Source organism: Trypanosoma cruzi, genomic scaffold, assembly GCF_000209065.1.
Source record: "Trypanosoma cruzi strain CL Brener 1047053516815 genomic scaffold, whole genome shotgun sequence".
Classification (NCBI taxonomy): domain Eukaryota; phylum Euglenozoa; class Kinetoplastea; order Trypanosomatida; family Trypanosomatidae; genus Trypanosoma; species Trypanosoma cruzi.
The window spans coordinates 503,609-519,892 of record NW_001849573.1 but is presented as its reverse complement, the minus strand read 5'-3'; the positions used below and the strand labels follow the sequence as shown (position 1 = coordinate 519,892).

Below are 16,284 nucleotides of genomic sequence, written 5' to 3'. Positions count from 1 at the left end.
AACGGCACGCACACCGTCCATCCCCCGACGCACGCATTCCTCAACGGCCGACACATTCACACGGCCCCCTATCCTCCTGCCGACCTCCTCTGCGCATTCCTTCCGCAGCCAAGCAAGCCGTCCCGCGAAGGAATACTCAACCGCACTGCCATCGCCACCGCCGGCACCGCACCACAGCACGCAGAGGGCACACACCAGCAGCACACGGCCAGTCATCATCATCGCCATCACTCCTGTCACTTGCGTGTGGCCTTCAGCACAAACTAACAACACGTCAACGCAGATTGAAAGCAAAAGGCAGAGACAAATCACAAAGTAACACTCACCGTAAACAACGGCAGCAGCCCTGCAGAGGAACGCACACCGACCCGCACACCAGAAGTAAAAAAGCAATACCAAAACAAAAAAGAGTAGTTGAGTGCCCAACGGGAGTCTCCTCCTCCAAAAAAAATACACTTCAGCAGAACCATCATTTCGTACGCCATGCAGCAAAGCAGGACTGTGTTTATATGTACATGCGTACAGTACCTGCACAAGGAAAAAATTATTACTGTTCCACAAGCCCACACAACATCCCACACACGTCATGCGGCATCCGGCCTGTCTCTCCACTCCTCCTTTTGTGTCCTCCGTGGAGCGCACAGCCGTGGGGCCTGTACCGCGTGTGGGCAACAGAAGCAATCAAGAGGGAAAACAATTCACTCATGACGGTGCGCAGCAAATGACCATTAAGTAAAACAAAAGAAAAAGGTACTCCCATTGTTCCATGTAAACAACATTAAAAAGACCATCAAAAAAAGAAGGCCCGCAGGGAACGCGGCAAATATTCTCTGTGAGAAGTCGCAACGCCACACTCCGTGGCTCAGAACACTGCCACAACCACACACAGTCCCAAAAGCAGAAGCAGCAGTGGTGTGTCCACACACGAGGTGATACGCTCGCCACTGCTCACTGTCGGCAGGGACAAGTCACCTTCGAACCAGACGTCTCTACTCTCTTTATTTTTTTGTTTAAAGAAGATGTGGTCTGTGTGGCTCTGCTGCACGCACCGCTGTTTGTGGGCTCCTTAGTGGCGGGGGCGTGTGCTTGAGGACCATGGATACAGTCCCATCGCCCGTACACATCGGTGGTATTGGACGTAATGAGGTCATTATTTTTTTTCCTACTCTTACCAGCGCGTCTAGCTATACAATGCCATCTGAGTGCCGAAGAGGTGGTCGAGCAGCAAAATGAGTTTCCTGCTATGAAGCAACTGCCATTGAGAGAACTTTCCGAGGCGAAGTTCCTGTTCAATGCCCAGCCGTTGGCGCACAGCCAAGGTGCCTGGACACTCTAGAAGCAGATGGTGCAAGGTTTCCTGCGGACCGATTGGCGTGCTTGTGGAAGCTGGCTGATCCTGCGGCAGCAGAGATCGCCGCCTGGCACTGCTGTTTCGATGCCGTGTGGCGTCTGGGTTGTGTGCGCAGCGACTTCTGTGCTGTGCGGTGCTTCTCCGTGTGGGGAAAACCATGTCACAGAAATCGCATTTGAGCTCGGGAAGCGGTGGAGGATGTTCCGGATGAAATGACCGACAGTGACTGACGAGACCTGAGAATCCCGTCAATGTAGAATCACAGTGCGGACATTTCTCCTTCCGACGGCGTGTGAGGGTCCGTCTCCTTACTGGAGAGACGTCATCCTCCCTCGCCCACGGGGGAACAGTGTCCGTCCCCGGTGCATTGGATCGTTGTTAGAGCGCATATATGCAGACTGTTCCGGTGAGATGTTGCAGAAACGGCATTGGTTCGTGCAATCTCTCACGGCCCAGTATAGTCGGCCCCAGAGCTCAGATTCCCCGCACCTTGCCCCTGCGAGGTGAACCAGTTCCTGACGGTGTAGAAATTCCTGAGCGATCAGGTCCTTACCGCTGAGATCGGATGGCCTTGTGCCGCAAAGCAAGTAGCGATGAGTGTCTTGACGAATGGTGCTACGCCACTTGTTGGTGAGCTGGGTAGTAAAACATGTCAGCAGATCCGTATGCCATGAAGGTGCGATTCCTTGCTCCGTGTATTGTCCAGTTACCATAGTCTGCGTCGCATGCTGATCTGCAAGCTCGCTAGCATGTACTCCACAATGTCCGTAACAAAACTGCAGGTGCACGGACCAGCCAGCACACGTCAGTGTCAAGAGACGCTGCCAGATCCGATCCTCCGTCCAGTCGGTCTGACTGAGCGGGCCCTTGTTTAGAGCCGCTAGAAGAGACTGACTGTCCGTAACCACAAGCAGGGTTTTACGCCTGTGTTGGATACGAGGGATCATCAGCTTCTCTAGGGCTAGAAGCAGCGCACGGGATTCCGTCCTGTAGCTGCATGGGCGTGCACCGCAGTTTATGCTGGCCTTTTCTATTATCTCCGATGAGTTGAGGGATGAAAGCAGTATTCCAACCCCGGCTGACTTGGGAACGTCGACACCGCCATCGGTCGCAAGTATCCACGAACGATGGCTGTGCGGCGCTAGAGCCTCTTCGCTGACTCTGCGCCTTTCCCGTATCAGCTCTTTCTCGTCAGTTATTGAGTGGTCTATCGGAAGTTCCACGCCGATGGTGACCCGGTGTGCGGAGGCCGCAAACCAGGAAGGAATGGAGCTGCGAAAGAACCGCTCTTCGCGTGGTGAGCTCTCGGTGATGCCATAGTCCTTTGTGTATGCGTCTACGAAGGCATATAGCTCGTCCCGAGATAATGGCGAGATGCGGAAACCTGCGCGAGGCGGTGGCTCAGGCGGGGGTCTCCGCATCCAGTCCGTCTGACATGCGCGTGTGTTCTCAAATATTGAGAGCCGTGCGCGCAGGCAGAGGACGTGGAGCGGCGGCATATTAGCCTCCAGTAGTGCGGATTCCGGGTCGGCAGTGCTCGGAACTCCGCTGACAATGCGTGCCAGAGTAGCGTACGTCTTCTGCATCTCATTCTTCGCTGAATCCGTCGATACTGCCCATATGAGCTCGCTGCCATAGCGTAATTTGGAGGCACCGTATCCAATGACGAACGTGCGTAGGTCATGTGGAGATGGTCCCGCCTCTTTGTGCGCTATGCAGCGTAGCTGCGATATCCGTTGCGAATTGGCAGCGCATTGCTTGGAGGCCGCCACATTTAGCGTCAGTCGTGGATCAAGATCCATGCCGAGAAGCTTCGTAGTTCGCGATGCCCCCATGGTCATGACTGGGATTTGACATCCAGCCACTACCAGCGGCCACCTTCCTTCGCGATCAGAATCTGACTCCGTGTGCGTGGAAAGTGTGAACCAAGCAGCTTCCCACTTTGACGGGTTGATGGCCAGGCCATTTTCCTGACTCCACGCATGCAGTCTTTCCAAGAACCATGTTGGCTGTGGGAATGGCGTCTTCCCGGGACTGCCCCTTAACGATAATAGAGAGGTCGTCCGCATACATGTCTGCTGTGACACCCGCAAAGCTGTTCAGCAGATTGAGAAGTGGGTGTGCGTAAAGGGAGAACAAATACGGTCCCAGCACGGACCCCTGAGGAGCTCCTCGCAGCATGGGACGCCGATCGCCGTGTCTGTAACCAACTCGTGTCTTCGCGTAGCGACCACATAGAAAGTTTCTAAGCCACCTTCTACAATTCACCCCCGGAATATTAGCCAGCAAGCGACTGAGGACTCGATGATCTATGGAGTCAAAGGCCTTGCTGAAATCAACCAACACCAGCAGGGTCCGATGGGGTCTGTAGTGGAGTTGATTGCCAATACCGCTCTTCTTGGGAAGGCTCACTTGGAAATAGTGATTTCTATTATGCTCCACTTCCTGTGTCAGGTGTGCCAGCTGCATCGTCGTGGTACGCATACTACGATATGCATACTGGTGGGGGTGCGGCGTCCACACCCAAAGCAATCTCTTCAGTACCATTTTCTCAGCAACCCTACTCACAATGGAAGTAAGGCTGATGGGTCGATATGACTCAAGCAGTTCCGGCGACTTACCGGGTTTTAAGAGTGGAACGATGGTAGCGCGTCTCCACTCAGCCGGAATCGCACCGGTCGTCCAGCTGTGGTTAATGCGGCGAAGAAGGAATCGAAGGCCCTTTGACGAAATATGTCACAGTGCCTCACTGTAGACTTCATCCGGTCCGGGGGCCTTGCCATACGGCGTATTACGTAGCGCAGCAAGCAGTTCCGTAGAATTAAAAGGTGCATCAATAGGGCAGTGACAAAACCCCTGATGCAAATGTAGAGATCAACTCGTTGCTGTTCCGTGGTCCAAAAAGAAAAGAAGAAATAATGTTCAAAGATGTGTTCTGTCTGTTGATGCCTTTGGAAAACCTTACTGCCTTGTGAGAGGGGTGAAATGGAAGAAAGATGCGATTGAGAGCAATCGCTGCTCTCCTTGCTGCCTTGTAAGTGTGTTGGCCACCTCCCAATAAAATTGATGTGGGAGATGGAAGTGATGCCTTTTTTCGTCCGGAAATGTATTTCCATGCGAGTAGCTCGCCTGGATTTAACTTGCTGATGCGGCGTAGATACGTGTTGCGCAAGCGCTCTCGGGGTAGGAGGAAGAATTGACTCCTTGTCCGTTGCATTTCGGCCTCACGGTCGGGCGTCGGTAACTGTAGATAGCGGGCCTTGCTGTCGGTAGCCATCCGCTCTGCCTCCATGAGAGTGTCGTCCCAAAGCCTGGGTCCGTCCTTGTGCATGCCGCGGGGGCAGTGTCGTCGATACGAAGTTATAAGCGCTCTCGTGAAAGCCTTAATGCCGGTGGACTGCTTTTTATAGTCGTATGCCGGAAGTTGTGCGTCGAGGTCCTTGACGAATGAATCCCACTTGCACTTTCCCCAACTGTAGAATATACTAGGTGCCGAAGGTATGGTATCCTTAAATGCCTGATGCAGCGTAAATGTCAGCATATAATGATCACTAAGCGGCGACACGGAAGCTGACCAATCCGACACAGTCAAATGCCTTGACCATGCCAGATCGATACAGGATCGTTCTCTTGTGCCACGGGCATACGTGATCTCACCAGGGGTGTTAACCAAGGTGAGTCCCGCATCCGTGCACAGTTCTAAAAATTCTGCAGAAACCTCGCTTGGAGAAGTCTCCAAGAATGGCTCCCACTGTGGGTGATGCATGTTGAAATCCCCGCACAGCAGGAGCGGCGACGAGGCTGGAAGGCAGTTTACTAACCGCCTGAAGGATTGCGTTACTTGCGGTGGTGGTCTCATATAGGCACTCGCGACAATAAGATCACGGTTCTGGTCCAGAGCAACCTGGACCACCACCACTTCAGGGCTGGTGTCATGCTGGGGGATGGTGAGAGGTATACGCTTGGAACGGAGAGTTTTCCGCACCAGCACCGCCACACCGCCTCCCTTGCCGATGCGCGACTGTGCATAGAGCACATAATCTCCAGTGTGCATGCTGGCGATCTGCTCTGACGACTTCCAAGTCTCCTGAATGGCTATTATGTCTGCTCCCTGCGCCATTAATGTTGCGAGTTTTGACGGCGTGAGGCAAGAAACATTCATCTGGAGTACTGCTATAGGGCCTGGGTGCTGCTCAGTTGTCTCCGCTTAGCAGTAACATTTGTAGTTGCGCGTCACATACGGCACGCAAACGGTATGTATAGCGTTGATAAGCGCCGATGGAATTCAGCAGCGGATGAAAACACCGCTCCGCGGACAACCATTACAAATGGCTCCATCTGGTGCCCTTCCGACCCATTTGTTCGGCGCCTTTCACCTCTCCGCGCGTAGCGGATGGGCAGCAGGCGCTTAGCTTCCTCCCTAGCAAAGAGTACTGCACCCTGGCACCACGTTGAGGTGACCGGCTGAGCCAGAGCGTTGTTGTAGTCTTATTGGTGGTACTATTTGGCATTTTGATATTCTGAATTAATGTCGGTGCCTTATTATTCTCATCGCCTCGTGTATTTTACTGCGCCTTTCTATTTTGTGCATCTGACATACCGGTCGCACCTTGTGTGTGTGTGGAGACTGAGTTGCCAAACCTGGTGGCTCTGGATTATCGCTAGCCGAACTCAGTGACTCTGGCGGAACTCGTGTCTGTCCAGTGATGGCTGTATCTGCTTCCTTTGGCAACGAGGGTCCTGGACTTCTCAAAACCTCCTCGCTGTCTCTCCCACTCTCTGTCTGTGGCCCACCGGTCTCCCCACCATATGGCTGTAATGCACCAGGCATGTTTTTGTAGGATCCGGTTTCCCTAGCTCAGGGCTGGGAGGACGGCTGTTATCGTTATTATCGTCTCCCGTCGCCGTCACGCACACGGACGAGCAGCAGCAGCACAAGAGCGCAAGGACCAGCACGGCGCCGCACCGTCACCATCGCAGTCATCATCGCCCGTAGTGGAGTCGCTGGTGTCAGTCAGCTGATCGGTGAGACGGAAAGGAAAAGAATGGAACGAGAGGGAGAGGGACGGAGCACAGCGGATACAGCGAGAGAGCGCAGACAACATGAGGAGAGGGCAGCAGGCCCAGCCGCACAGTTCACACACCACGAGACGGCATCCACGCAAGGAAGGCACACAACGCCAGCAGCCACCCACTATGCAGGAGGAGAAGACATCCACCACCATCTCCCCCAGCTCATTCCCGCAGCCCCAGGGAAATGGCAAAACCCGCGGCCACCACGCAACGCACACGGAGCAAGCGAACCCTCATCCATCCATGACGCGGCGCAAAATTTCCTGCCATCCCGCCATCAATGGGACACGGAGCCCAACTCAGCGCAGTCACACGCGGTGCATCACACCCACAGGGAAATAGTCTCGGGGTGCGCTCCCTCTCTCCCCTCCTCCTCATGGCCACGGAAGAAGACAACAGCCGCCACACGCAACTGCCAGCATGCACCACAAAAGGTGCATTCAAATCCACTGCAATGTGCATCGTGTGTGTGTGTGTGGTTGTGTGTGCCTGCAGCAACACAAAGCAAAGACGCAGAAAAGAAAGAGCAGAGTATGTGGAGGGACGCACAAAAATGTACAGCGGGGACGCATAACAGAAACAACAAGAAGAAGACCGCTCAAACTCATGACTGCACTGCAGCCCAAGCAGTGGCAATTCACACAATATTTATTGAAAACAAAAAAACGTCCCCCACGTCTTATGTAAACCCCATCACAAAAAATAATTATAAATGAAAAGAAATCGTCCATTGCTGCTCCACACATTTTTAAAACAAGAAAAAAATCGCCTGGCTGCCGTGTGGCCACACCAAACTGTCTGCATGTATTTTGCCCGCAAAAGAAAATTAAAAAGATGGTTGCGTGTGCTTCAACCGTCCGACCCTCCGTGTGTCCGCACATCGTTTATATTTCAGGGGGTCATCTGCGTGTTGCTGCTCCCCTCAGCCCTCCCATCGGCGCGTGAGTGCGGCCCGCAGAGCGCAGTCACTCGTGTGTGGACTGAGAGAAGCACGCAGACATGACGGCAGTCGCGTCACTCCATCGGGAGAGTGAGCGCAGCAAAAGAAAAAGAAATCATCGGAGGGGAGAGAAATGCTCACGAGGCCGACACCGAAGGGTGCGCCACCGCATGAAATAAACACGCAAAGCAAAACAAATCCTTAAAGAAAAACACGGCGGCAGGGTGTGGCTGTGTGTGTGGCGCTGCGGGTGTCTGCCCGCCCTGGCCGCAAGAAAACAAAACAGGAGGGAAGAAATGTGTGCTCCGCCCCACAGGCCCTCGTCGCACGCCCACACGTCACGGCTCCCTCAGCGCGCCGTTCGTCGCGGCCCCTCCTCATGCGTGCAGCAGGCGAGGCGCACAGGGCCGTCGTCATGAGCGTGTCGGTGGGTGTGCGAGTGGAGCAGTTGGGCGGAAACACACGGCACCCCTCACAGGAAGAGTGCAGCAACAAACAATTAAAGAGGGAGGAGTGGAAAAGAAAAAACGTCCATAGTGATTGCCCCAAAAGCAAAAAAAAAAAGGGAATGAAATGGGGATATAAAAACGCACAAAAAGTAAAAACAAACAAAAAAAACAAAAGAAAGAAAATTAAGAAAAAAATCACAAAACCAGAAAAAACGAAAAAATGTTTGAATTATTTTAAAGCAAACAGCAAAGAAAATTAAAAACAATTAAAACAATTATAAGAGAAGAACAACAAAACAGAAACAGTTACGGTGCTCCGTCCATGCAGCCAGGCGGGACGGCAGCGGCGCGTGTCGTGCAAAAGAGAGCACCAACGGGCCTGCATGGGTGTGCATGCATATATACAATGGGCACATTATTGTGTGTGCCTCGTGGGGTGAGGTGAGGGCGAGAGTCCATGCAGGGGGACACACACACAGAGAGAAGGACGAGTGTGTGTGCGGGCGGTGCACGGCTCTCTCCCTCACTCTCACGCGGCCACCACCGCAGCAGCAGCCGCACACGCAAAAACAACAAGAAGCAAAAGAGGGGAGGTGGTGTGGGAGACCGCGGTGCTGCCGTCACTGTCGCCAGCCGTCGCCGTTGTATTTTTCATGGCTGTGGCTTCGACTGGTGTTTCCTTCGGATTGGCATCTTTATTTTCATTTTGTTTTTCTCGTGTCTCTGCAACATCAGCTGCTGGATCACTGTTAGGGATGCCGTCCTCAGTGCTATTGTCAGAATCATTATTGGCGGCATCACCGTTTGCCGTGGGTGATGGTGACCCTGATTCTCCATGGTCGGCGGATGGCTCATTCTGTTGGTTGGCTGCGATGGAGGCAACGCTCTTTGTTTGTGAATTGTTGTTTGACTCAATGTCGCGTTGGACTTCTTCTGGCTGTTCCACGTCCCCCAAAGCCTGAGGGCTGGACTGTCCATTCGGTTCTGTTGTTGCTGTATGTATTTCTGTGTGTTTCGTCAGACCTCCAAGTGTCTCCGTTGGTGCCTGATTGCTTGCGTTTTTTTTGTCTTCTTTTTTCTCCAGTTCTTCCGCCTCCTCTTCATGACTGTCAGATTCACTGCCACGATCTTTTTCTTCTTCTTGCGGCGGGTCATCGAGGGTTTCATTCCTCTCGGAATTTTCCTTCACAAGGGGTTGTTTGGCACTCTCAGTGCCAGAGCTGCCAGATGAAGAAGAAGACGACGGTTGATCAGCCCTTTGGTGTTGGGGTCCAGTTGCCGTACCGTCGTTGCGATCCCTCTTACCATCTGCTTTTTTTCCACCATTTGCATCCAAACCTTCTGGCTTCACCACCTTTTCTTCTGTATCTGATTCTCCAGGCGTCGGTGCTGCTTCTGCTGGTTCACCTGCGACACTACCTCCTTTTGAATCAGGTGCTCCAGTGGACTTCGTATTATTGCCCACTTTATTTTCAGGTGATGATGCCTTCGAATTATCCTGAGGTGGGGCTGTATCACTCAATCCTTTTTCTCCAGCTTCAACCGCCTTTATTAATGCCATTCGAATGGATAACAACCCGCAGTCCGCCTTTAGAGACACGCCGTCATCGTCACCATTACTCGTCTGCCTCAAACCGTTCCCTCCACCCTCACCGCAGTAATCCTCCATCGCGTGCCCCAAAACAGCACCGCACCACAGCACGCAGAGGGCACACACCAGCAGCACACGGCCAGTCATCATCATCGCCATCACTCCTGTCACTTGCGTGTAGCCTTCAGCACAAACTAACTCCCCGTCAACGCAGAGTGAAAGCAAAAAGGCAGAAAAATGTCAAGAAACCAAGCACAGCCAACACACAGTAACAAGGACAGCAACAACAGCAGCAGCACACGCATTGAAACAGATGTACCCCGTACGATTGCAGAACTAGAACACCGCCCTGCACACCACGAGTTTTAAAAAAGATAGAACAGCAAGAATAAAAACACCCAAGGCACCAGTACGCATACATATGAGCGTTTCTGTGATGCGTTCAATGAGGCGAATGCGAGAACAACGCGGAGCACACAGCACGGCAGTGCAGGCAAACAAAGCAAAAAACAACCACCATAATTACTCTTACTTTATACTTCGGACCACAGTGGAGATGCACATTTCCCCGTGATTGAGTGCTGGAACGCATAGCCCACACACATCTTCAGCCACAGTGGTGTACGCCAGCGCGGATGCGGCAAGCAGCAGCGGGGCACACACCCACGCAAAGCTGCTGAGGCTGCCGTCAATTTCGCGAAGACGTGACGGTGCGCGGGTGGTCGTTGTGGTTGGCGCCTCTGTATTCATACCCGTATTACTTGGTGCCTCCGGCGCAGTGGTGCTGGTTGTCTTGTTTGGCATTTTTATCTTCTGAATTGATGTCGGTGCCTTATGATTCTCATCGCCTCGTGTATTTTCCTGCGCCTTTTTATTTTGTGCATCTGACATACCGGTCACACCTTGTGTGTGTGTGGGGACTGAGTTGCCAAACCTGCTGGCTCTGGATTATCGCTAGCCGAACTCAGTGACTCTGGTGGAACTCGTGTCTGTCCAGTGATGGCTGTATCTGCTTCCTTTGGCAACAAAGGTCCCGGACTCCTCAAACCCTCCTCGCTGTCTCTCCCACTCTCTGTCTGTGGCACACCGGTCTCCCCACCATACGGCTGTAATGCACCAGGCATGTTTTTTGTAGGATCCGGTTTCCCTAGCTCAGGGCTGGGAGGACGGCTGTTATCATTATTATCGTCTCCTGCCGCCGTCACGCACACGGACGAGCAGCAGCAGCACAAGAGCGCAAGGAGCAACACGGCGCCGCACCGTCAACATCGCAGTCATCGTCGCCCGCAGTGGAGTCGCCGGTGTCAGTCAGCTGATCGGTGAGACGGAAGGAAAAGAATGGAACGAGAGGGAGAGGGACGGTGCACAGCGGATACAGCGAGAGAGCGCAGACAACATGAGGAGAGAGCAGCAGGCCCAGCCGCACAGTCCACACACCACGAGACGGCATCCACGCAAGGAAGGCACACAACGCCAGCAGCCACCCACCATGCAGGAGGAGAAGACATCCACCACCATCTCCCCCAGCTCATTCCCGCAGCCCCAGGGAAATGGCAAAAACCCGCGGCCACCACGCAACGCACACGGAGCAAGCGAACCCTCATCCATCCATCACGCGGCACCAAAACTTCCTGCCATCCCGCCATCAATGGGACACGGAGCCCAACTCAGCGCAGTCACACGCGGTGCATCACACCCACAGGGAAATAGACTCGCGGTGCGCTCCCTCTCTCCCCCTCATGGCCACGGAAGAAGACAACAGCCGCCACACGCAACTGCCAGCATGCACTACAAAAGGTGCATTCAAATCCACTGCAATGTGCATCTTGTGTGTGTGTGATTGTGTGTGCCTGCAGCAACACAAAGCAAAGAAGTGAAAAGAGGGAGCAGAGTATGTGGAGGGACGCACAAAAATGTACAGCGGGGACGCATAACGGAAACAACAAGAAGAAGAAGACCGCTCAAACTCATGACTGCACTGCAGCCCAAGCAGTGGCAATTCACACAATATTTATTGAAAACAAAAAAACGTCCCCCACGTCTTATATAAACCCCACCACACAAAATAATTATAAATGAAAAGAAATCGTCCATTACTGCTCCACACAAATTTAAAACAAGAAAAAAATCGCCTGGCTACCGTGTGGCCACACCAAACTGTCTGCATGTATTTTGCCCGCAAAAGAAATTTAAAAAGATGTTTACGTGTGCTTCGACCGTCCGACCCTCCACGTGTCCGCACATCGTTTATATTTCAGGGGGTCATCTGCGTGTTGCTGCTCCCCTCAGCCCTCCCATCGGCGCGTGAGTGCGGCCCGCAGAGCACAGTCACTCGTGTGTGTGGGGACTGAGAGAAGCACGCAGACATGACGGGAGTCGCGTCACTCCATCGGGAGAGTGAGCGCAGCAAAAGAAAAAGAAATCATCGGAGGGGAGAGAAATGCTGACGAGGCCGACACCGAAGGGTGCGCCACCGCATGAAATAAACACGCAAAGCAAAACAAATTCTTAAAGAAAAACACGGCGGCAGGGTGTGGCTGTGTGTGTGGCGCTGCGGGTGTCTGCCCGCCCTGACCGCAAAGAAAACAAAACAGGAGGGAAGAAATGTGTGCTCCGCCCCACAGGCCCTCGTCGCACGCCCACACGTCACGGCTCCCTCAGCGCGCCGTTCGTCGCGGCCCCTCCTCATGCGTGCAGCAGGCGAGGCGCACAGGGCCGTCGTCGTGAGCGTGTCGGTGGGTGTGCGAGTGGAGCAGTTGAGCGGAAACACACGGCACCCCTCACAGGAAGAGTGCAGCAACAAACAATTAAAGAGGGAAGAGTAGAAAAGAAAAAAACGTCCATAGTGATTGCCCCAAAAAGCAAAAAAAAAGAAAAGGGAAGAAATGGGGATATAAAACGCACAGCAAAGCAAACAGGAAAAGCAATAAATAAAAGTTATTAAAGAAGATAAATTAATTACCGTGTGTCGGTGCTGGGATGCCGCAAGTGTCCCACGCGGCAGACAGTCACTCCTCACAGAGCCGCAAACACCCAAAGTCCCAACAGAAGAAGGAGCGGCAGAAGTCCGCTCCCACGCACAGTGCCGGCATCGCTGTTATTCCCCCGCGACACATTTCCGAGGCTGCTGTTGAGGGCCGCAGCCTTTGCTTCCCCGTCCCGTGCATGGATGTCCTCTTCCTCCTGCCCATCCGTTCCTCCCGCCGTCTTCCCATTCGCATCAGAGCTCGCACCCGCCTCAGTTGTATCTGCGGGGCCAACTTGGGCCACGTTCGTAGCGGTAGGAGCGTTTGCATCTGCTGTGTCGGTAGTATCCACAGGAGTTTTAGGTGGTGTGTCTCCCTGCACAGCACCTCCAGCTTCCGCTCCCACCCTTGGATCACCATCGGATGAAGAGGCGACATCCACATGTTTACTTCCGCCGGGAGAAGCGCGCAACGCCGACTGCTTTACTGACTCTTTTCCTGAATTCGTTACAGTGGACGGTGTTGATGCGGATGCCCTGCCACCGCCCGCACCCTCATTTTCATTCAACAATTTAGGCCCCGACGGCGATTGCCCGGCAGAAGAGGACTGCAACTGGGTTCCCTGGGCATTTTCAGGCAACGCAGGTGGAATGAGGACTTTATTCGGGTTGAGGGCGCCAATCTTCGCAGCACTCAAGGGGCGGTTGTACAGCAGGACGTTCCTCACCGTCACAGACACGTCTTCTTGGTTCCCCGCGCCGCCCGCACTGTTTCCATCCCCTCCAATGTAGAAGTGGGATACCGCTTTTGAATCCTTATTCTCCAATGCACACGCTTCGTCCCCACCCACTTGCTTACCATCGACATACGCGGAGCCCTGGTTGCCGTTCCGTAGCACAATGGCCACTTGGTACTTTTTCTGTTTCTCCCAAGCGCTGCTGTGGTCCTGAGAGTTCGTTCCGCCACCGCAAGACAGCTTCCACTTACCTCCGCCGTTGTACGACAGTCCCAGGAGTACAGTCTTCCCGCTGTCATTCATCTTCACACCCAACAAAGGAATGAGGGTATCTCCCTCCGGCTCACAGTCGATGAACACCGTCGCCACAAGAGTAAAGTTGTAGTTCGCAAAGTGGTACAGCTGATTCTCCCCCTGACTGCCAACGGGCCACTCCGCCCACGCTCCCCGGAACTTCACACCATCGGAAGTATTTGTTGCCCCTGTCTCCCCATCATCATTCCCCTTCACTGTGGCGTTCACCCCGAGGTACTCGTCCCTCCATGTGTCATCAGAGAAGTTGCCGGACAAAAAGCCAACCAGCCCATCCGTGATCTTAAAAGTAGGGCTGCAGGCAGCGTCAGGTGAGGCATTGTTAGGTGAGGCACTCCCAGAAGGGCACATCTTGGAGACAGTTTGGTCCGCTTTCTTCCACTTCGCCAGCACATCCTTCACAAGCTGCAGCTGCGCAGTCAGGAGCACAGACCAAAGACTGTGTGATGGTTTCCCTTCATTACTCTTCTTCTCATACAGTGCAATCAACTCCTCCTTCTCCTTCTTATCTCCACTTTCAACACTTATGTACAACAGGGAGCTGGCGGCAGCGTCATCATCGGATACCGGCCCAATATCAACAATGTGCGTATTGTCCGTCAGCCAAAGATGGTGTTTTCCCTTTCCATTGCCCGTTTCTTTATTACTTTCCTCCTCGGAATACACCGGCAGAGTAACGAGCATCACATTTCTCTTTTCATCACCGCCAATCGTCGCTGTGATGAACCCGCTTCTAACGCCCTTCTCATTTCCCTGTTTGTTGACCCACACGCGCGAGAGTGTCCCGAGTGCCTCCGTCCACGAATCTCCCTTGTCAACGGACTCGTACACCCTGCGGCGGCCATCGTCACACGCAGTCATCATGATGAGTTTTTTGTCCTCCCACTCCACGACGGAGGGATCACTGCAGCCATCGTCAGACATCCCCTTCGATAGCTTCCAACTCGCAGCGTTATCGGAGGAGTATATGAGCAGCGATACGGTCTTTCCGTCATTTGATTCACCCTTCTCCTTCTTCGTGCCTTCCACTGGAAACAAGAGAGTTCTGTCTTTCGTCTCAATACCCGACCCACCGCCGACAATCAGCTGCGTCCACAATTCTCGTTCGCCAACAGAAATACGCGAGACACCGTCATTATCTTTCCATTTGATTCTTTTGCCACTACCATTTTCTTCACTGACTTTTCCTTTCACCAGCAATAATCACCCGTCATCGGCACCTCTATTCTCACCAGTAGCATCTGCAGGGCTGTATTTCCCAACAAGCATGTAAATATCATTTCCCTTCACAACTGTTGTTGGTCGGCTCACATCCACTTTCTTTGGGTCTTCGGAAGTAGCTTCCTGCAGAAATTGTGTCTTATCCTCGGTTCCTTTTAGCACTTCCACCGGTGTGTTAACGTTTTGCTTCGGGAGATGTTGGGAAGCAGTGCCAGTAAAACTGTTGCTTTCACCGTTCTTTTTGCACTGCGCTTCAGCAACGGCAAACACGTCACTCCCCACGTTTAGAAGGCCGGGAGCACCCAACGATTCCACAGTTACACCACCACCCTCCTCATCCTTGATGTATTTCCATTCATACTTTGAAACTCTTGACTCCTTCCCCTCAGCTTCCGCAGCACCACCACTGCCGCAGCACATCATCACCACGAGGAGGAGCAGCAGCACCGCAGAGCAGAAGAGATGCCGCGACATGTTGGGCCTCTGCGGCTCACTCTCTCTTCCTTCCCTCCTCCTTCCGCTGGATCCGGTCACGCGGCGACGGTTGTGTGTGCGGGGTGCCTTCACTGCAGCAACACGTGAGAGCATACAAATATGTGTGTGTGGGCGGTGTGTGTGCCGTTGGTCCTTTCAGTGCCTTCGAATTTCACAGTAGCGATTCGCGCTTGGTATCAACTTCTTTCCTTTGTGTGCAAGTGGTTTAGTAAAAAGAAAAAAGAGGAAAAAGGAGTGAAACAGTGAAACACCCTCACCCACCCACAGTGAGTGGCATCATCATCCGCACCGCAGTCACTCCTAACAACAACAACTCACGCACACAGACACACGGAATGAGGAAGAACAGTGCAAAGAGAACACACAACGACTGTTGCCACCAGCAGGAGCCACGGCGGGTGCTTCTGCCACGCGTCAGCACTCTCCGAGCTACGCCGACACACAAAACAATCACCGAGATGCAGAAGGGTACAACTGCCCCTCGCAGCACCAACGCGCCATCGCCAGTCGTTTTACTGTTGTCTCTTCCCACAATATCCATCGCACATCGCCCCGCACAGCCGGAGAATCCTCCGTCGGTGTACGAACAGCGAGAGGAACACGTCGGCACGTGCAGCTGCCAGGAGAGAATCCATACGCATATCTCCCAGGCTCCCTCAATGCCGCGCCGCCCACGGGCAGCACGCCAAGGAAATCACGCTCGCAGCACGGCAAAAAAATAAAATCGCAGTCTTCCGTCATCCCTCCCCGAAAGGGCCGCCGCAGCCAAAATCTTGTGCGTGTGCGCGTTCTCATCATTCACGCCGCTCCACAGCGTGTGCACGTGTCTGTGTGTTTGGCAGCGCCTATACTTGCAGAGCAGATGTACGGAACACAAGAGAGTCAAAAACGGCAACAACAGAGAAGCGGATAGCACACACGCAAATTACGCATATCATCACACACACACACACACGCAGCCAGCAGAATGGGTGCACTCAACCACAACACAAAAAGAAAAACAAAACAAAAAGCCGAAGCGTGGGACGACCAGCACACACACACTCTCATTGCTCCCGTAAAGCAAAACACACACACAGGGAGAGAGAGGTCGCCCACTCAATGCAATAAAAACAAAACAAAAACAGTTACGGTGCTCCGCCCATGAAGC

The 16,284-nt window shown here is 53.3% G+C and overlaps 2 protein-coding genes and 2 pseudogenes across 2 annotated transcripts, besides 6 other annotated features; all 4 read right to left on the bottom strand.

Moving 5' to 3' along the window:
• On the bottom strand, nucleotides 1–228 carry Tc00.1047053508433.233 (mucin-associated surface protein (MASP), putative; the record flags this gene model as incomplete). Its single annotated transcript, XM_813603.1, has 1 exon — nucleotides 1–228. A coding segment is annotated over one exon (228 nt), but the record flags the coding sequence as incomplete, so codon positions are not given.
• Nucleotides 1–12,860: a sequence feature (areas not merged during assembly with more than two copies in the genome that could not be assigned to a particular haplotype).
• Nucleotides 1,154–5,826: a mobile genetic element.
• Nucleotides 7,912–8,034: a sequence feature (T-rich).
• Nucleotides 8,343–9,563, bottom strand: Tc00.1047053508433.220 (mucin-associated surface protein (MASP), putative; the record flags this gene model as incomplete). The annotated part of the gene is made up of 1 exon (XM_813602.1): nucleotides 8,343–9,563. The coding sequence occupies one exon, from the start codon at nucleotides 9,561–9,563 to the stop codon at nucleotides 8,343–8,345; it is 1,221 nt and encodes a 406-aa protein (XP_818695.1).
• On the bottom strand, nucleotides 9,933–10,682 carry Tc00.1047053508433.210 (annotated as a pseudogene).
• Tc00.1047053508433.200 lies at nucleotides 12,420–15,227 on the bottom strand (annotated as a pseudogene).
• Nucleotides 12,861–13,685: a sequence feature (heterozygous, Esmeraldo-like haplotype).
• Nucleotides 13,686–13,738: a sequence feature (haploid, Esmeraldo-like haplotype).
• Nucleotides 13,739–16,284: part of a sequence feature (areas not merged during assembly with more than two copies in the genome that could not be assigned to a particular haplotype) that runs on past the window's edge.